This window comes from Nyctereutes procyonoides, unplaced genomic scaffold (assembly GCF_905146905.1).
Source record: "Nyctereutes procyonoides isolate TBG_1078 unplaced genomic scaffold, NYPRO_anot_genome, whole genome shotgun sequence".
Taxonomy (NCBI): Eukaryota; Metazoa; Chordata; class Mammalia; order Carnivora; family Canidae; genus Nyctereutes; species Nyctereutes procyonoides.
The window spans coordinates 32029299-32050522 of NW_026575042.1; the positions used below are offsets into that span (position 1 = coordinate 32029299).

The 21224-nt window shown below is 50.9% G+C and overlaps 1 protein-coding gene across 1 annotated transcript in view; it reads left to right on the plus strand.

Annotated features, from left to right (window-relative positions):
- EPHB1 (EPH receptor B1) overlaps positions 1–21224 on the plus strand; it is a 431779-nt gene that overhangs the window by 130984 nt on the left and 279571 nt on the right. The window contains exon 2 of the mRNA XM_055321648.1: positions 8801–8865. Coding sequence (XP_055177623.1) covers positions 8801–8865 — 65 coding nt within the window. The remainder of the gene's footprint in view (positions 1–8800; positions 8866–21224) is intronic.

Sequence of the window (21224 nt, forward strand, 5' to 3'; positions counted from 1 at the left end):
TTATCCCCGGCATCTTACCCTCCTGTTGTGGATTGAATTGTGCACCCCTAAACACACCCCAAAAAAGGTGTATTGAAGTCCTAACCCCCAGCAGCTCACAATATGACTTTATTTGGAAATAGGGTCATAATGGATGCAGGTAGTTAACATGAGGTCCTGCGGAAGTGGGATGGGCCTCTAATCTAACTTGACCGGTGTCCTTGCAAAACAGCCATGTGAAGACTGAGACACGCAGGGACAAAGCAGAGATTGCAGTTATGCAGCCGCAGGCCCAGCGGCACCAAAGTTTGTCAGCAAACCACCAGAAGCTGGGAAAGATTCTCCCCGACAGGTTACAGAGGGAACGTGGCTCTGCTCACACCCTGATTTTAGACTTTTAGCTTCCAGAACTGAGGCAATACATGTGTGTTATTTCAAGCCCCCCCCTCCCCCCGCGCCCCGGTGGTGGTACTTTGTGGCAGCCTTGGGAAACTAATACATCTCCCAAGAGAGTTGCCCTTTGGTGTCTTGCTATGTTTCTTCGAGAACACTCTAAAGACCTAAGAGCCAGGAGTTACCATCTGGTGCCAGAGAGGAATGGGATCCTCTCTAGCCATATACCATGTCTGGGGCCAGGCTGGGCAGAGAGGGCAGACCTTCAGAGGCTTATCTCCAGCCCGTTCCAGCTCCCCAGCTGCACTGCCCATGCCCCGTCCCCATGCTCTGGTCTGTTGCCCTGTGACCCTTGGTAGAGTCCTCGGAGGGAGGGCAATCAGCAGCCTGGGTCTGGTACATGTTCTCAGGCTGTGCCCCGTGTAGATCAAGTGCAGATGGAGAGCTACCCCAACTCCCTGAGGCGTGCTGCTGTGTTGTGACCCATCTATGTATGCTGTGGCTTCCTTCTGTTTATGGTAATTAATTGCACCTTGGAAAAGAAGAGAAACAGAAAGAGGAGGGGGGTTGGTTACTGCACTGATCTGCACATTCCTTAAAAGAGCAAATTTCACAGTTTGTATTTATCATTGAAATGCCTGTTCTGACTCAGTCAGTCCATCAGTCAGCAGATGGGTTGGACTGGCTCATCTGTTTACTCGGGCTTGTTTCTCTTCCTTACCGGCCACCATGACACACCCATCAGCGGAGACTTGTCTAATAATAGCTTCTCCTAGCATTTTACACATGGCAAAGACAGTCAATGAGTGTTAGTCCAATGTTGTTGTTAAGGATACGCAGAGCAGCTCTCTGGGCATGGTCTGGCCGGCTCCTGGGTGCAGGCGGGGCTGCCTCTACCCGTGAGGATCAGGCTTTGATGCTCAGATGTGACTTGCTTGGCATGTCAGTTGTAGTGCTGGGACTAGAACCCAGGACTCCAGAGTTGGTTGAGTGTTTTGCTCAGCATGGCCGTGTTGCTTTTGAACCATTTACATTGGCACCAGGTGGCTGAGATGGGAGCTTCTGTGGAGACATCAGTGAGGAGGTGATTGCTGTAATTCCCGTGCATGGTGGGGTGGGTGTGGGGGTGAAGCCCTGGACTCAGATAGGTGGCTGAGAATGCAATGGAATGCACAGCTGCGGAAGGTGCTGCAGAGAAAGAGTCCCTGGGGCATGGCAAGTGATGTGATGAGACTAAGGGGGAACAGGGAATCACAGCTAGATGCCTCTGAGGCTTCCCTCCTGGACTCCAGGGAAGGGTGGTTTGGAAAGCTTGGGTGGGGGCAGTGTGCACGAGAGGATGTGTGGTGTAGAGAGAAGATTTAGTTGGGCTGGACACACGGGATGGGATGCGCAAGGCTTCCTTGGAATACTTTCTTGCTTTAACCTTTTGTAGCTGTGCTGGGTCCAGGCTGGTGATGCCACAACATGGGTTCTTGAGGCTGGTTGGTGTCCTCAAGAGTTCACACTCAACCAGTTCACTCCAAACCCAGAGCTGGCAAAGTCTCTGTCCCCCTTGGTCCAAGGAGGCAGCTTGAGGCCAATTCCAAGGGGGTAGGGATGACATTCCAGGGAGGCTGGCCAGTGCCAGCAGTGGGAAGTGTGGGCATGGTGTGAAGTTGGGGGTTGGAAGCTGTTGGTTCTGGGACTCTGTCTCAGGGACTGAGCATCCAGAGCAGGGCCACATGGGCACGTGGAGGCAGGACACAGCTGTGAGGAAGGTCAGGGAAAAGAGCCACATAAGAACTCTGCAGGGAGGCTGGGCTGAGTCCTTGGCAGGCTGCTGTGATGGATGGAGCAGGGCCAGGGGTGCGGGCACCATAGTAGCCAGGGTGGTGGCCGGAGTGCATGGGCTCCAGGTGGTGCTCGGGCTGCCCTGCTGAGCCAGGTCTGGAGGGCAGCACGGGCATCCCCTCACTGTGGTCAGGGGTCCCCAGCACATTCTGGTCCTCAGCACACTCTGGATGTGGGTGTGGGGGAGACTGTTTAACCGCTATCTTACCTGCCAGTTCAAACTCGGTCGTAGGGCAGGGATGTGTGTGTGTGTGTGTGTGTGTGTGTGTGTAGATGTGTGTGTAGGGGGTGGTGACCCCTGTGCTTTCATCAGCCAGGAGTTGGGGAAGGAAGGAGGCAGTGCCAGCTGTCTGCCAGGCTCCAGTACCCCTGTCATTTTATTCAGTGCTCACAACTGTCCCAGGGATTCCTCTCTCCTGCCGTACACTGAGGCTGTACATGCAGATTTATCCGCATGGTTATTTGATTAAGTTCTGTTTCCCCGCTTGCCTGCAAGCTCCCCGAGGGGTGAGATGTCCGTCTATACCCTCTGCTCCTTCTCTGATGCCTGCGCAGAACTCAGTCCGCCCCTAGCAGTTGCTCAGACAGCTCTTTGCTGAACGGATACCGGGGCCACTTTATACCACCACGTTTCAGACCTCTCCCAACCATCCCAAGCCCTCGCAAAGGCTCTGGGAGGGAGTTGGGGCTTCAGTGAGCTGCCCCTCAGCTCCTTGTGTGTACCTAACAACAGCTTGGCTCTTGCAGCTGCAGCATGGTGTGGGTTCCAGGCTTCAGGAGTTCCTGGGCCCGGAGGGAGTACAGGGCAACGACGCATGGCTGCGCTGGCTCTTCTGGGCTCAGAGGGCCCACAGCCTCACCTCTTCAAATACACAGGAGGCACTGCTCCGAGAAGGCCTGGAAGCCCCGATTTCATCTGTGCATGTTGTTGCATATTGTTACCACCACGGAAGGACGTTGTAAATATTTTCAGCTGAATGTCTGATTAATGTCTCTCCAAAAAGAATGGCAGAGCTGTAAGGAGAGGGTTTATTTATCTCTCTTTCACCATGATGGGTATCTAATTCATCCCAAATGTCAATACATCCCGAGGTGCCAATCCAGACAGAGACAGTTGCCGCCTGCAGAGCCACGCAGCAGCTGCCTCTTCCTCCACGCAGAGGGCTCTGACCTGGCCCCTGACCCGGACCTGCAGGCACCGGCCTCCAGAGTTGGAGGGGACACCCTGAGGGTTTCCCTGTATCAAAACCACTGCAAGGAAATTGTTTCCTGGGAAAATGGGGTCTCTCTGCCAGGCTTCTCATGTGCCTGGGTCCTCGGGTTCTTGCTAGCCCAGCCAGCTCTTTCCAGAGGCCTCCTTCTGTCTCCCCGCATGGCCTCCCTCCCCTCCTGCTCAGTCTTCTCACCCTCTCGGATGTTTGGGGGTGGCTCCCACTTCCTTCCCATCAACCTGTTTCTGCTGCTGCCCTTGTTGCCTCCTGGTAGTCACTCTGTTCTCTGTCCCAAGAGCCAGGTGGAGCTCTCCATCCTTCCCTCTTCCCCACTACTCACCAGCACCCGGAGACCAGTGTCCCATCGCCCTCTACCTCCACACAGTGTGGAGATGGGCCCACTCATTCCCCACATGCACAAGAACCCCATCCATTGCCTTGAATTTCTGTCTCCTTCTCATGTGCTCAGCCAAAATAGGAAGGTGAGTGTGACTTTGCTTCTTGTCCTTCCCTGGACTAGACCCGAGTCTTTCTAGGGCACCCACCTCTCTGATAGGCTGCTGTATCCTCAACGTGTCACTCCTTGGTCTTTCCAACGTGCAAGGAAGAATGTAGATGAGCTATTATTAGATATTTAATATTGTTGAGTCTTACAGATCTCTTATAGGTGTCTTACAGATAGCACCGTTAGGGTTTTTGCAATAGCTAAGGAAACAAGCTTGGCGTGATTAAGTGATAATAATAATAATAATAATAATGGCATATTTGCAGTGCTTTATCCCCACCCCCTATCCCCAGTCCTGTATATTAGCTGGCTCTAGCCCCATTCCAAGGATAAGGAAGGAGGGAGAGAGGGATGGGGATGGGAAGGAGAAAGAGGGAGGGAGAGAGAGAGAGAGAAGAGGGAGAGAATGAGTGATGGAAGTGGGATCCGGACCCAGTCTGCCCACAGCTGCACCCACTTTCCCCCTGTGTATGTGCCCTTCCCAGCATCCCTCCCTCCTGTGGGCAGGCTCCCAGCGGGCAGAGGCCAGGCGGTGGGTGGAGCTCCCAGAGTTGCATCCCCTGTAGGCATCAGATCTGACAGCAACACATGCACCTCCAGCTGGTTGGCCCCCACGCCACTGTTTGAGAGCAGAAGTGATGGTAAATATTTAATTGTGCTTCCACCATAACTTTCTGCCAGAGCTCTCAATATGCTTTATAAATGCAAATGAGTGCTCTTTTCCTCTCCAGGGAGATGTAAACCTCCTCAAATCACTTTTATTCAGCCCCCACCAGAATGTAATGCCATAATCAGGAGCTCTCTGTGCCAGAAAAGAAACTGCCCTTAATCATATCGAGTGGATGGTTTATGGTTCTGTAGTCTTCTGTCTCCACAGCGGGCAGGATGCAGAGAAATGGATTCCTCTTGCTGCAACTTCTGTCCAGTAGGGTGGATGAAAACATTATTTAGAAATAGTTTCAATTATAGCCCTGGAGCAGGTGACTATGAATATAATGAAGTCTTAGATTATATTAATGGGGTTAACAGGACAAACTAGTGCTTGGAAGGTTTAGAAATGAAGGCTAATTCTTATTTTTGATTCTGAACTCTATTTTGCTTGCTGCCACTTCCTCTGCCTCTTTACCACTACTTCCGCTTGGTCCTGAGGTTAAGGCAGTGGTGATGCGTTATTCTGGGGGCTTTTGTGGCTCCTGGGCTTTATGAGCAAAGCCCCCACCCTGACCCCAGTGGCCACAGTAGAACCCCCGGAAGCCCACATGTGCCTGGTGGGTGGCACACTGGGGTTTGGAGCTACGGCGTCAGGGTGGGAGGCTGTGTGACCTTGCAGGAGGCACTGCTCCTCTCTGCGCCCTGGTCCCCAACTCTGTCAAATGCGTTCACTGGCTCCTGCTTCAGACCCACCTGGCGGAGGCATTTTAATCATGAAGATGAATTTCTGCAGAGCCTCATGGAGTGTCTTTTGAGAAGCATGTTATGTAAATTCGGTGTGTCATTATGATCATTATTAGTGCTGTGGAGTGGAGATGAGGGGGAGAGGGAGGGTTGCTCCAGGAAGGGCCCGGCCTCCCCAGCTGTCAGAAGAATCAGAGGAGAAAACAAACTCAAGAAGTGTGTTCCAGTGCTTACCTTCCTTCTGATGTGCGCCGGGTAGGGCTCTCAATCCAAACCCAAACTCAAACGGGCAAGAAAATACAGCTTGTTATATTTACTTTACTTCTCTCGATTTGCTTTTTAGACCCCCATTCCCTCAGGGTGGCAGAAATGTGACCAAGGTTAAGCACAGGTTGTGTAGTGCCAAATTGTGGAGGAAGCTGCCTCACTGGTCCTGTCAGCACCTGTCCACACCGCACTCATTGAGACTCCCCATAGCCCATCTGACCCTTGCTTATATATAGTCCACGCAGGTCCCCTCTGTGTGGTTCTTAGTCCCTTTCATTAGCCCCAGCAGGACCTAAGGCTTCCTCCGCTCTGTCCAAGCCGTATCAGCCTGGTGGAGTTGCTTGCTGCTGTGGTACCATGCTGGCATGCTGGCCAAGGCCCTGTCACCTCCACAGATTCCCACCATCCATTCTCTGGGATGAGTCACTAGGAGACAAGAGCATGGCGAACCTGTTTTCTCAACACAGCTCCTCATTTATCACTTTGATTTTCATTCCCTCCGCCCTGCCCATAGGGTGGCTTTCTTCCCAAACCTTTGGTTTATGCCAGGAGTCATTCTGTTTCCTAAGGGTCCCACAATTTTATAACTGTGCATTCTGCATTCATATCTCCCATCTCCTGCCTAAAGCACTGAACACAGAATAGGGGTGCTCAGGAGAAAAAGGAAACAGAGGAAGGAAAAGCCAACACAACTTTTGTCTATTTCCCCCTCCACTGTTTGCTGAGCACTTATACAGTGGGGCCAGTACCTTTGATGCATGTCCTGAGAAATCCAGGTGGAGAAGACACCTCCACCAGCCTACACAGCACCATTGTGTGAATTTAAAAAGGTGCCCCTCTGGAACAACTGGATATCCACATGATAAAAACAATTGTACATTTGATTCATATCCCCTACCTTACACAAAAATTAACTCAGAATAGATCACAGACCTAGGCAGGAGAAAAACCTTTGTGACCATGGGTTAGGCAAAGATTTCTCAGTATGATACCAGACCAAAAAAGAAAAAAATTGATAAATTGGACTTCATCAAAATTTAAAACTTCTTTTTGAAATATACTGTTAAAGAGAAAAAGATAAGCTGCAGAATGGAAGAAATTATTTGCAAAGTATGTATCAGGTAGAGGACTGGAATCCAAAATATATAAAGAACTCTCCAAACTCAATAATAAGAAATGTGGAAATTGTAAAATCTTGAACACACTGCACCAAATGAAAAAACTACAGCGAGATACTACCACGGACTGGTGAAGATGGCCCAAATTAGAAATGACCGACCATACCAAGTTAGTGAGGATGTGAAGGAACTGGACTGTGCACATACTCTCACATATAGCCCCAAACTGGGAATAACAGGTGAACCAGTAGACAAACTGCAGTGTGTCCATACAGTGGAATGCTACTCAGCAACTAAAAGGGATGAACCGCTGATATATACAACACGATCAATCTTTTTTTTTAAAGATTTATTTATTTATCTTAGGGAGCATGCAAGCAAAGGAGGAGGGGAGGGGCAGAGGGAGAGAGAGAGAGAGAGAGAGAGAGAGAGAATCTCCAGCAGACTCCCTGCTGGGTGTGGAGCCTGATGCAGGGCTCTATCCCATGACCCTGAAATCATGACCTGATCTGAATCCAAAAGTCAGACTCTTAACCAACTGAGCCACCCAGGCTCCCACAACATCTAACCAATCTTAAATGGCACAGCCAAGGGGCTTTTTTTTTTTTAATTTTTATTTATTTATGATAGTCACAGAGAGAGAAAGAGAGAGAGGCAGAGACACAGGCAGAGAGAGAAGCAGGCTCCATGCACCGGGAGCCCGATGTGGGATTCGATCCCGGGTCTCCAGGATCGCGCCCTGGGCCAAAGGCAGGCACCAAACCGCTGCGCCACCCAGGGATCCCCTAACCAATCTTAAATATATATATATATATCCTAGGTGCAAAAAGCCAGATAAAATATAGTATATACTATATTTATATAAAATTTATATAAAATTCTAGGAAATCCCAGTTAATCAATGTATAGTGATAGAAAGCAAATCAATCATTACCTCAGGACATTGATAAGGTGGGACAGGGCCAGGAGGAAAGGAGGATTTATGAAGGGACAAGACACCTCTGGGAATGATGAATATATTTATTATCTTGATTGTGGTGATGGTTTCACATATAAAATATATGACAGACCTTATCAGATTATATGCCTTAACCATGTGCAGTTTATTGTATGTCATTCCTACCTCAATAAAACTGCTGAAAAAAACCAAAGAGGCTTTTGGTTTTGCTGCTCAGAAGCTCAGGAGCAGCTTTTGGGGAGCAGTTTCCACTGAGAGGTGTGGACTGACAGCGGTCAATAATAGGCTGAAGAGCAAAAAAGAAAAAAAAAAGAGGTGCCTCGTCCTCGGGCTGCTTGACTGCTGTCTGCCAGAAAACTGGTCTTGTGAACAGCAAGTGCGTGGTCACTATGTGCCTGGTGATTTTGGTGTGTGAACTCTAGCTACTGCCACGGCTCCCAGCAGCTCCCAGCTGAGTCAGGGTGCCTCTTTCCCTGACTGGCCGGGGGATCAGTAGCCAGGAAGCGGGCCGCAGGGACCTGAGAGATGGTGCATTGGTGTGAGTCCTGGCTGAGTCTTGGGGAAGGGGGTGGCATGCATCTGGGCCCAGGGGCAAAGGGACCTGCAGGGAGTCTGAGTCTTGGGAGAGTGACGGGGGCCAAGGGAGTCAATAAGAAACCACCCAAGGGTGTCAACACGGTAGGGGACAGTTGTGGGGAGAAGTGGGGACAGACACACTGGAGAAGCTGGAGTTGCTGGAGAAGCAACCCAGTGGGGAGGAAGAGGGCAGAAATACATGGCTCAGAAAGGCCAAGGAACAAATTAAATCCGGCTGCTGGGTTGACATAGCTCTGGAAGAGCCTCTGGAAGAGTATGCTGGGAAGAAGCCATGTGTGGGGGTAAAGTGTCTGGAGCGATGACTTCATCCACCACAGGCGGCTTTTGGGCTTTCAGGGAGAGAGTAATGGATGTAGCATCAGGATACCTGATGGTCTGAGCCATGGCATCCTGAGGAGCCTCTTCCCCTCTCTGAGCCTTAGGTTTCACAAAGAGGCCCAAGGCTCCTGACACTGACATTTACAGTCCTTAGTAACCTCATAAGCATAAGGACCACTGTCTAGCAATCCTTATGACTCACCAGATTTTCTCTTTTGACCCACAGAAACTTTAATGGACACCAGGACAGCTACTGCAGAGCTGGGCTGGACAGCCAATCCTGCATCAGGGGTGAGTGTCAACCATCCATTCTTCAGTCCTGCTGTGTGGTCCTGGGCCTGTAGGATGGCTGGAGGAGCAGAGCCTGCATAGGGCAGGAAATCTGGGGGGATGGAATATAGGTGTGAATGGCTATGTCCCCTGCCCATCCACAGAGAGGCAGAACCAGGGGTCTCAGAGCTGAGCCTGCTCCCTAGTGTGGTGTTGCAGGCCATCTCCTGACACAGTCCTTCAGGGAGCTGGCCCCTAGGTAACTGTGTGGGTAAAGGGCTAGTGGCTGCCAAGAACTGGGCACTCAGGCTGGTGGTGCGGATACAGATCAGAGATCAGAAATCTGTGATGCCCACAGGGCTGCCAAGAGGCAAAGGCATAAGGAGAACTAGAGGTCAGAAGGGCTAATGCTTTCTTTCACCTAGTGCTTGGCTTAGAGAGATATTCTTCATTCATTTGGTCAGTGTTTGTGCCCCTGGTCAAACCCTGTTAATTATAGGAATGGACCAGCTCTGAGGACCTCATGACCTCCCATGGGTGCTGGAGACCACTATGTTCATGGCTAGGCTAAAGGACATCTCTTCTTTGTGGGAGTGGACAGATCAATAGGCAAGTATGGCCCAGAGCTGGAAGTGAGGAACTTAGAAGGGACACACAAGCCTTTGCAGAGAAGGTGCCTGCTAGTTGGGGTGTACAGAGTATGTAGGGGTTTGGCAGATGGTGAATGAGGAGTCTGCAAAGATCAAGTAGGACCCATAGTCAATTGGAGGGAGAGGGTCATGAAAAGACATGAGAGAGGAGAGTCTGTGTTTCTGAAACATGGCAGGGTATAGACAGTGCTGAGACAGGGCTGGGGTATGAGCTGGAAGGGGGCACGGTGGTAGGACTGTGCCTACCATGCTGAGGCAGCACTGTCGATTCTCTCCTGTAGATAATGGACAGATCCTGAGCAGGAGAATGACACGGCCACGCTTGCTGACAGGACTGTAGGGAACAGTTGAGAGAAAGCAGTTAAGAGCCTCTCCCAGCTGTCTTGGGTGGGTCGGAAGAGAGGGCTGAAAACAGGCTACTTAGAGGGCTGTTAGAGCAAAGCAAAGGAGGAAGGATTGGCAGCATTTGGCAATGGATGGACTGCCGGCAGGGACGAAGCAGGAGATGGAAGAGGAGAGATGACGTTCAGAAGCCTGGCATGGGTGACTGGCTCCCTGCAGGGCTTAATCACCAGGGGAGGGGGCAGGGGAGTGAGGGGACTCTTCGCTCCAGCAAGGGAGCCAAGGCGGCGGGGGCAGGGCAGTCCATGTCTCCCCTCTCCTTCCCTGCCCTTGGTGATCTCTAGCCTGAGCCTGTCTACACCCTGTGGTGCACGTCACAACAAGGCATAACCAGGCCGTGGCCCCCTTTTACTGTAGGGACAGTTCTAAATGCGACACTGGGGTCCCAACAGGCTCTGCCTACTTCCCAGCTCTCGCTGTCTCCCTTCCAGCCCCAATACTTACAGAACAGCCCTCCCCACCCCCAAACCCGGCCAGGAGCAGGTGTCCTATCTTAGGAGTCAGGAAGGCAAGGATTAGGATGGGTTGGTGTTTGCCGAATCAGGACCCGGGGCAGGGGCCAGTCCTACCCATGCTGACCAAGTCCCAGTCCTGCTGGGAGCACCATGGGCTACTAGGGAACCTTTCCCACTTCTTCCCACCAGGAAATTTACGCCAAACCAATGAGGCAGCAACTCTTCAGGCTGCTGGATATTAAGAACTTGCCACTCTTTTACAAATTACGTTATTGTTTGAAGGCCTGTGTTTTCACGAGGCATCAACATGATTTATGGTTCATTTTCCCCTTGATTTTTGTACACACCACCTGTCTTCTTTAAACTTCTGCTCTCCTTTCCCAAGGAAGATTGTCCTTTAGGAAAACACTCAAAGTCAAGTGATGCCCTTTAGAGACAGCAGCTGGCTGGGCTGCTCCATGCTTGCCCTCCCACTGGTTAGCAGCCACGACTCAGCCACCTTTCCCCCATGCTTTTCTCTCAAGAACTTACAGCCGGGTACTTCTTCTCTTCGTGCCCTGAGCAGCTTCAGAGCCTGTCTGGTTTATAGTGAGTGGCGGGAGGGTCAGGCTGGCCCTCACCCAGGGTCGAGAGGGAGGAACAGGGACTATGCTTCCATTTCTCACCCTCTCCCCATCACCCACTCTTCTCATCCTAGGCTGTTGCCCCCGATTCTCTGAACACCCCAGTGGCTCTCAAGTGTGTGTCCCTATCCCATCTTGCATTGGATGCTCATGAGCATGTCTATCTAAGCCAGGACCAAACAGAATTCACCTCCCTTCCCATCTCCCACCAAACAGGAGGGCTCCATTTTACCACATCGTAGAGGCCAAACACTGGAGCAATTCTTCTCTATCATCTTCAGGCCCATCTGCAGGGACACCTTCGTTGCATCCCTGACCTCGCTGGGTCCACATCCCAGGTCCACCGAGGGCCAGGGTGCTTTCCTCAGTAACACTTGGCACAGTTGCATATTTTGCCTCTTTATATGTTAGTGTTGGGTTAATTTCTACCCCCCTGGCTTCTAGCACCCCTTTGGTCATACCAAAGGGGTACTCTCCAAGGTAGCTGGGGTCCTGCCTATTTGTGCACCATTGGAAATTAACCACCTAGTTCACCACCTGACTTGGCTCCTTGTTGCAAGTTTCTGACCTGGGCAGGTGGGTCGATGACAGTGCCATTCTCAGAGATGGGGGACATGGGAGGAGCAGCATGCTTGGGCAGGAAGAGGCTGAGTTCAGCATCAGACCTGTTGAGTTTGAAGGGCACCCATGGAACTGGCTCTGCCAGTGCTTGACTCGTGAGCAGTGGAATCGGAAAGCAGGCAGCCTCACATCAATGGGAGGGGAGCCGGGCATGGCTGTGGCCTCCCAGGGAGCATCTGGAGGGAGAAGAGGTGACAACTTTGGATGAGCAACCTGCACTGCAATATCAAATACAGAAGGAAGAACCTGGGAAGGAGGCTGAGGAGGCAGGAGAAAACCATGAGGTGGTTCTCTCAGAGGAGCCAGGAGTGTGTCAAGGGGGAGGGGGGTCAGAATTGGCAAGAGCCTCAGGGGTTGGGTGGGCTCAGTTACAGGGCCCCGTTGGTGACTTGTGTGGAGGGTTTCACAGGGGACAGGAGTAGAAGCCAGAGAGCAAGAGTTGAAGGTCAGCGAGAGATGAGGTGATGGAGACAGCACTTCATGTAGGGGAAGGAAGACCACACATGGGGATGGAGGGAACGGGGCTGTGAGTCATGTTGGCCTTGCAGGGATGGGATTCCTTTTCTGCTGAAATGGCAGGACAGAGATCAAGGGCCTGCAGAGAGATATGGGTACTCAAGTTTGGTGACAGAAGCCATAAAACAGAAAATTCTTTCAATGATCTATCTTCTCACTGAAGTTAGAGGCCAGATTCAGACAGCGAGGGTGGTTGGCATGGGTTTAGGAGGGTGGGGCAGCTTTGAAGGAACCACTGCTAGTGAGCTGGAGAGAGGCATGTTTAGAAGGAGTGTGGTGGCCTAGCTGTGGCAGCGGGCCATGCGTCTGCAACACCTTGATCAGTGGGCCCCCTTCAGTTGTCTGATCATACAGGAGGAAATGTGCTGCTGGAATCATCCTGAGGTGTGGATTTGCAAGCACAGAGGGCCTGGTCCTCGAGGACCAGGAGTGGAGGACATCGATGAGAGGAGGTTGGTGTCTTGTGTTATGGCATCTATTCAGTAAGAAGAAGAGTGAAGCCACAGCAATCTGACCACTGTGACAAAGTGTAGGGGCCCAGATGGAGGGGTGGAAGCTGAGACTCATGAGACTGGTGGAAGGCCATAGGCTGTGGACTTGAGTCAGGGCTTGGATTTAAGACAGGTAGAGAGTACTTCTGGGTAGTAAAGAGGTCCAGGGAGAGGGGCCAATGTCAGGCATCTGAGAAGCCAGGAGCCTGGGTGGGTGGCCCACATCTTCGTGGGACCCACTGAGGCAGAGACATCCCTCATCCCTACCCTCAAAAGGGAGCAGAGGCCTCAGAGCCACTCTGCAGTCTGGATACCGAGCACGCATGCTCACGATGGAGAAGGGTGGGCTGGCATTGTTCTGGTAGCCTGAGTGTTCCCAAAGAACTGGGTTTGCCTTGACCAGAAGGAGCATAATTCTCCAGGGGGCCCACCTGGCGTTCCAATGAACCCTATCCACAGGGCATGGCCTGTGAGGCTGGCTCCTCAGAGAGAGGCCGTGGGGTTCTTCCTTTTACGGGGCTCACTGGGTGTCTTCACTGCTGTGCTCGAGAACCACCAGTTGTGGAGACGAATTGGACTGCCAGCCCCACACAGAGCCCTCAAACTGTTTTCAGTTATGTTTCTGGAAAGCAGATCATAATATTCCGTGGCAAAACCAGGAAGGAGTTGTACCCAAATGTTGCTTTCGGATCTAATTGCACCGTTAATTCAAAGCCTTTAGGTCGAACCTGAAGTGGAGGCCACCTGGTGAGCAGAGGGAGAAAGTAACATTTATAAAGTCACAAATGCCAGGGAGGAGCTCAGCTCCCAGCAACTGTATCCCTGGGGACCCTCACTGGTGACACTGGCATGGTGCCAGCTTCTGACATAGCGTCCATGGCTCTGTGAGCTAACCAGGTGTTGCTGTGTGGCCTTCCCCTCTGGCCAGAGGATGGAGCAACTCTATCTCTATCCCTGGGGCCCAGCAGCAGCCCAGCAGGCGGTAGACTCCAATAAATGTTTGTTGGCCCAATAGAAGAGGAGAACTCTTGATACTTCTTGCATCTCCAACCCAGGGTTCTGAACTTAGAAAATGTTCAATTTTAGTATATGTGCTGCCGAAGCGAGCACGGAACTTAGAAAATGTTCAATTTAAGTTTACTGTAGCCCAATAAAATGTTTGTCGTAGGCCTCTCAAAACTCAGTTGGTTGTCAGTATCTTTTTAAAGAGCTTACTTCGTGATGCAAATGGTGCCACCATGCCACCATGGTAAGCATGATCAAGGACACCAGGACACCTACCAGAAGGTGCCAGTTGCTTTCAGATGCTGGATGGTAGGTCAGAAAAGCAAGCCCAGGTGCCTCTAATAGTGAGGCTTATTCCACTTGCTTGTTGGAAATCCAGCCCCAGAGTTGTTTTGCTTTTCAAGAGTTTTCTGGGGTTCGCTGTGTACTGGGGCCGCCGGTGGCTTCTGTGTCGGAGGGACATGTGGCCTTAGTGTAAACATCTACCTGAGTGATCTTCAAAGAGCACTCTGTGGGCTTCCAGACCCCAGCTCCATCTGCACTGCCCTTGGGAACCCATCTTCATAGCCTGTGACATACTCTGTTGACTACTTTAATATTGGCACATCTTTATGTGCCAATATGGGAAGGGGAATTTGATGGAGGAAGGATGGAAAAAGGAGTCCAGAGCCAAGCCTGATGAGCCTTCAGGATGAGTGTGCTGGGTGTGTGTGCCTATATATATGTCTGTGTATATGTGTGTCTGTATGTATATCTATATGTGTGTGTATATGTGCACATGTGTATATGCACGTGTATGTGAGCATCTGTACATATATGTTTATATGTGTGTCTATGTATATGTATGTGTGTATACATGTATATGTGTGTATGCATATGTGTGTGTGTATGTGTGTCTGTATATATGTATATATATGTATTTATAGTCACCTGCATACCTGTATGCGTGTCTATATGCGGGTCTGTATATGCATGTGTATGTGTGAAGTTAAATGATTTCAATCCTGGAGTTCTGAAAGTATCTTAAATGATGGGAGGGTTATTGGACTTAGTGGCAGAGCTTCCAGAGGAGGCCCCCGTAAAGGGAATGACACGAATTTAAACACGTGTATCTGGTAAATGAACTCAGTATGTCCTGACACGTCCACGAGATACACGTCCACGAGAGCAGGACAAGGGCCTCATTGCACAGCCACTCCTTGCTGTCCACATGGACCCTCCTGGACACTTGGCTGTCCTAGGCCGCCTCTTGCTTCCTGTCAGTCATCCAGGCACTCCTGCCGGCTGCCCTTATCATGGGAATAAGGAAAGCATGCTCAGGAGAGAAATCCACTCTAATAACACCCCATTCGTTCCAGGGCCATGCAAAATCAATTGAAATTTATCTGTCTGATGGATGAGAAGTTCTGGAGGAGCCCTGAAGGCTCTAGGCCTTGGCATCAAATAAACTGGCTCCCATTCCAGCTCTGCAGTTCCCTGCTGTGTGATCTTGGGCTGGGCATTTAGACTCTTTCAGCTCCAGATTCGCCCTCTCCTCAGTGGGGCAAAGATGGCATCTTTTCCATAGATGCGATGAATCAGTAAAACATTTTCTGCGGTAAACATTCAAGAAGTGTTAGCATAGTACTAACCCTTTGGAGGACTGGATTTTTCTCTTTTCTTTATTTGATGACTCAATCATGTTAATGAAGACAGAAAAGCCCGAACTAAATTAGGCAAATTCAAGAGAAATTTAGCTCTGGGCTAAATGATTTTGTGAATGGAGTTTTCTGGTGTTTGAATTTCAGGCCTTGACAGGGGACAGGCAGGCAAAGGGGGTTGGGATTGGTCATCCTTTCTCAGACTGGCACTACCACCTAGGACTTGGGAGCCTTTGGCCTGGTCGCTGGTTGCTGAAAGTCACACTTTTATATTGGTCAGGGTTCTCTGGTGGCCAGTGACAAAAAAGCCCAACTCAGTCTTAAAGGAGGTGCCCTGCCTGGCTCATGTAACTGAATGGTACAGGGGCTGATGTGGCTTGTGTGGGCTCTCCAGAGGCTTAGGTCTCGTCTCTGCCCCTGCTCATTCTTTCTTTCCCCATCCACTTTCTCCTGTGTCTGCTCTCATGGTGCTGGCTCCGTGCTGGGCCTCCTCTAGGTCACAAGAAGTCTGCAGCAGCCCCAGTCCCTACAACCTCGTTCATTCATATCCCCTGGGGAAGAACACGCCCCTCCTTGTGGCTGCCTTGGGAGAAGCCCTTGAAAGTAGCTCCGAATGGGCCTGAGGGGCTTGGCTTGAATCCCATGGCTGCTCTGAACTAGTCCTGCACAAGCGGAGCACCCAGGGACCCAACTAAATTCTGTGCCCTACCTCTGTGTTGTGCTGAGCCCACCAGAAGCCCAGGGATGGAGGGCAAGAGGGAGTAAGTCCCCAGAAGGAATTGGGGAATAGCTACCGGAAGGATGAACAGGTGCTAGATGGGGAAAAATGAGAACTCGTGTATCACAGGCCGTAAGTGCATGACAGCCATGCACACATTAATCCTCATGACAGCCCCACTTCACAGATGAGGAATCTAAGGCAGAGAATCAGCTGTGAAATTACTTCCAATCACATGGCTACAAAGTGCCAGAGCTGACATCTGACCTCCTGCAGGCTGCTCTCCTGCTGACCACCTTGCTGTACCATCTTTCCAAATGAAGTGCTGCCTACCGTGGTGTCTCCAGAGGCTGGCTCCAGAAGGAGCTCCTGGGTTGTGTGGCCATGGGCTCCTCGAATGCAGGCTCCCTATATAAATGTTTTTCCCTCACAGTGCGGTAGATGGATGGTATCCTTTTCCTGAGCTGTTACCAGGAATGAATATTACTTTCTCCATTGAGAGAGGCCATGCCTCCCAGCGAGTAGGCCTCTGACCTCCCCGCTCCTTCCCTCCGTTCCTTCTGTCCCCTGGCCTCCTCAGGTAAACCACTGAGATAAGTCAGAGCTCCCCACCCTGGGCCTCCCACCCACTCTTTATCTTTTTCTCTCGCTACCAAAAGGCCTGTAATTAGAAAACATTAGCAGGCTCCAAACAGCTTTCATACCTGAAACATCCTCTGTAATTGCACTCAGCAGTGCTCTTCCCTGGCTATTAATGTCACTTTTATGAAGCAATGAGGAACAAAACACCCTGAGGCACTTAAAACATTTTTTTATATAATATGCGTCTTTTAGGAATGGAAGTTTAAAATCACCTGCCTGACAGAGACAGTGATAGACAAAGGCACGGGAGCCGGGGAGGTGGGGCCCCAGGGGGAGGAAGACAGTCTACAGAGGTGCTGAGGTGCCCCTGCCACTCTGGGAAGAGTGCTGGGGCTTGGTGGGCTGAGGCCCAGTGGGACCCCAGGAGAGGAGAGGTGGGCCAACTGAGAGGCAAGGGCACCGTTCTGGCTGGCTTCGTCATTTGTCATTGCTCTCTCATGGGGCTTTTATATGAGATCTTCTTTGTGGGCGTGTGTGTGGGCCTTTAACAGAGAGGCCAATAGAATGTCACAGATGGCCAGTGTCATTGAGAAGAGTAGTTATTATATTGGTGGTATGACCATGTGTGTGTGGGCGGGGGGGATAAGGTAGGAGTGGAAGAGGGAGACAAATTGAGGGAGAGATGCTTCCCTAGCTCGCTTGCTGTATCAAAGAACTTTGGGAGTTGTGGTGGGTCACCAGAACCTTACTGTCTGGCAGATTGATCATCTTGCTCTTGGAAAGGGCTCAGAGCCACGATCAGCAGCAGAGCAGGAGAGGTTTCTGTCTTCAGACTCCGTGTGAGAACCCCAGAGGTCACCCAGCGCTCCTTCCCCATTGTGGAGGAAGGCCTAGCCTTCATCTGCCCAGGTGGATAGGTGTCTCTGCTCTCCTCTGAAACCTTCCCGAGAAAGGCAGTCGCCCCACCGCATCCCAAGTTCCAACCCTAAAAGCCTCCTGCCGCTGGTACGTGAGCCTGAGGACCAAGGGCCTGATGATGGAGCTTCTCAAGTTGAAGGCAGGTGTGGCTCTCAGGGCAGCGGAAGGAAACAGGTCTCCTGACACAGGCACCAGGGCACAGCCGAGGTGGGTCAGCAGAGCCTGAACTCACAGCTCCGGCACACTACCTGCCTTGGTGAAGGAAAGAGATGGGGAAGGGGGACAACTGGGTGGCTCAGTGATTGAGCATCTACCTTCGGCTCAGGGCATGATCCCAGGGCCAGGGATTGAGTCCCACATCGGGCTCCCCACAGGGGGAGCTTCTCCCTCTGCCTGTGTTTCTGCCTCTCTCTCTGTGCCTCTCATGAATAAATAACTAAAACCTTAAAAAAGAAAGAAAGAAAGAAAGAAAGAAAGAAAGAAAGAAAGAAAGAAAGAAAGAAAAAAGAAAAAGAAAGAAAGAAAGAAAGAAAAGAAAGAAGAAAGAAAGAAAGAAAGAAAGAAAGAAGAAAGAAAGAAAGAAAGAAAGAAAGAAAGAAAGAAAGAAAGAAAGAAAGAAAGAAAGAAAGAAATGGGGCAAGAGGAAGCTTTAGAAGGAAGGTGAGGCAGTTGCGAGGCCTCACAAAGATGGATAGGCGGAAAACGGAAGAAGGGAGGGCAGAAGCGGCAGACACAGGTGGGCACCCTGAGTCTGGCTCTGGAAGCACGAGCCTGGTCTCTGTGGGAACAGAGCCGCCTTCCAATGATGCCTTTGGCTTTACCTCCCCTCACGGCCAAAGGTTCTAGAATCATCTGGCCCAAATCCCACTGTATGGCAGTCTCCCCTTACCCACAGTTTTACTTCCAAGGTTTTAGTTACTCATGGTGAGCTGCAGTCCAGAAGCAGAAGAGCCTCCTTCCGATGTATTGTCAGGAGGCCAGTCGTAGTCTAACGCTGTGTCACGATACCTACATCATTCCCCTCACTCCCTCTCACCCAGCGACGTTTTATCATCTCGCAGCATCACAAGAAGGGTGAGTGCCATACAGTCAGGTATTTTAAGAGAGAGATGCCACATTCATATGACTTTTGTTGCAGTAGATGGTTATAATAGTTCTATTTTTTTTGTTAGTTCTTGTTGTCAATCTCTTACTGTACCTGATTTATAAATTAAACTTTATCCTAACTATGTACACCCAGGAAAAACATATATAGGGTTCGGGACTATTTGCAGTTTCAGGCCTCATCTGGAGGTGTTGGAACAGGAACCCCATGGATAAAGGGGGGTTGCTGTACTTCTGGTGGTATAAAAGAGCAAGCCCAGCATCTGGAATCTAATGTCCTGGGTTTATTTCCATTTTCCTTTCCATTCTTTAACTCCTCTGAGCCCGTGTCCTGCCCTATCACATGGGTAATGTAAGATCTTGTTTGTACAGTGGTTGGCAGGATTAGATATTTACTTTTTTTTTGTAAACTCTGAAGCTCAGTCAGTACCACTTGCCCTGACTAGTATTAGTGGTTGCAGTGACTCTGGCTTGAGGGACTTGACTTGCATGGGGTGAGGGTGTGAACTGGTTGAGGGGGCCCTAGAGAAACAAGATCAGCATTCCAGTGTTTCCTTTGGGAAACTGCTCCAACGTGAATACCATCAGAGGGCGCACCTTGTTATTAATAACGATGTTATTGTTAACGATAGTGATAACCACCGCTACTACCAGTCCTCTTAATTAAGCACCAGCTGTGTACCAGGCACTGAAAATTACTTGTCTGACCTCAGCGAACTCTCTCCAGGCCTGTGCAAGCCATGTGCTTTTTCTCCCACTCTACAGAGCAGACACAGAGACTCGGGGTGATTATCCAGAGTCACAGGACTGCTTGGGGGTGTTGCTGAGACTGACCCCAGGCCGGTCTGGACACAAAGTTCACTCTTGTACCTCTGCCCCCAAAGACGTGTGAAAAAGGGATCTCAGAGTCATTTTGTCATTGAGAAACTGGGGAAGAGGGTGAGGAGGGGCAAAGGTTTCCCTGTTTTCTACGAAGGGAAAGAGAAAGTTTGAGAGCCCTGTGCTAATGAGCAGTGCACATTTTAAGCACGACATGAATTGTTTTGTAAAGCAAGTTGTATGGGGAGGGGTGGAACAGATACTTAGTGATGTGTGCAGTTGGGGGCAGGGAGCACCAGGTCCGGGAGGACCTACAGGGATCCAGAGGAGGACACAGGTAGTCCCTGGGGATGGCTGGCTCCAGGCAGTGATGCAGGAGCCTGGGGGTCAGCTTCCCCTCCTAGACCTCAGCGAATGTTCAGGCAATAGGACTCCTAGGAAGTGAGATGTGTGAAGGGATGGGCCCCAATGAGTTGCTTTGTCCCATCCAGTGGCCTCATTGGCACTTCTGTAGAGCCAGCCCCTGCTCCATTTGAGGTGTTGTTGTGCCAATAGTATGGGGGGGGGTCTAGTCATGGCACATCCTCTTCTCCATGGACCCTGTCCCACTCACCACTCTGGTGGTGGCAGGATGTCCAGTGCACTGCCCGGTGTCACAAAGGACAGCCAACAGGAAAAATGATGGAGTCAAGATTTGAACTTATCTTGCTGATGGAGAGCTCTGCCTTCAAACTAAGATGGTTAGTGGCGATGGTCTGCATTTACGTTTATACCTGAACAGCTCATCCTGCGGCAACAAGCCAGGGGCGAGCCAGGTGGGCAGTGCCCCAGGTGGCGGGGACTTGCATGTGGCTGGTCATTTACTCATGGGGACTGAGCACAAGATGCAGAAGCAGGAGAGGCCAGGCTGAGCTTGTGGTATTTGGAATAATCCAGGTACAAGTCACAGGTGATGGTGGTCCTGGTGTGTGCTGTGCTGGCCTTAGCACATCGCCACAATGGAATCATTCTGGAAGCTGAGTTTTAAAAGAAATATTGGAAAATCTGGAGCATGCCTAGTGCTAGGGTCACTAGGGTGACCAGTGATCATGTTATTCAAAGAATCTTTGTGGACCTGGGAACCTCAACGCAAAGACAATCTGTAACAAAGTCCGGGAGGCAAAGGAATGAGAGCAAAGCCCTCCCCAGGCTTCCCAGACCACACCCTAGCAGCTGCAGTCCCAGGAAAAAATGCCTTGAAGTGGGTCACACACTGCGGCCACGCTCTCACAATCAGAGGAGAGAGAAGACAGGGTGGAGGGTAGTGTGTCCTCTTCCCAGGCTAGATGTGATTTTCTTGAACCCTGAGAATGAGGATTTTTCCCCAACCTTGAGATGGCAGGAAGCTACGAAATTTAGGGAGACCAGCCTCTTCCATCCCCCACAGCTTGCTCTCCTCTCCAGGACGGCTCCAGCTGGCCACAGCCAGCCTGGCCCTGGTGCAGCCAGAACTCTCTGCTTTCATGCATCGAGGGGCCCACGTCCCTAGCGGCTGGCTGGCCCAGTGTGGTGGCCCAGCTTTGGGCCAGCCTCTGCTATGCACGTCCTGAGCAGAGATCCCTCTGAGCTGCAGGGAAATGTCCTCAGTTTCTCCCATTGGTAGCTCTGCTCCTCCCTCATCAGTGGAACCCCGATCTGGGTAGAGCAGGATTAGGCAGCTGGGGCCTGGGGCCCTGCAGCTCCCGCCCCTGCCTTGTTCGACAAGGCCTTGTTGGACAGCAGTGAGGACCACATTCAATCGACAGCTTAAGATAATCACATGTGTGAGGCACTGGGATAATGACAGCTGAATACCCT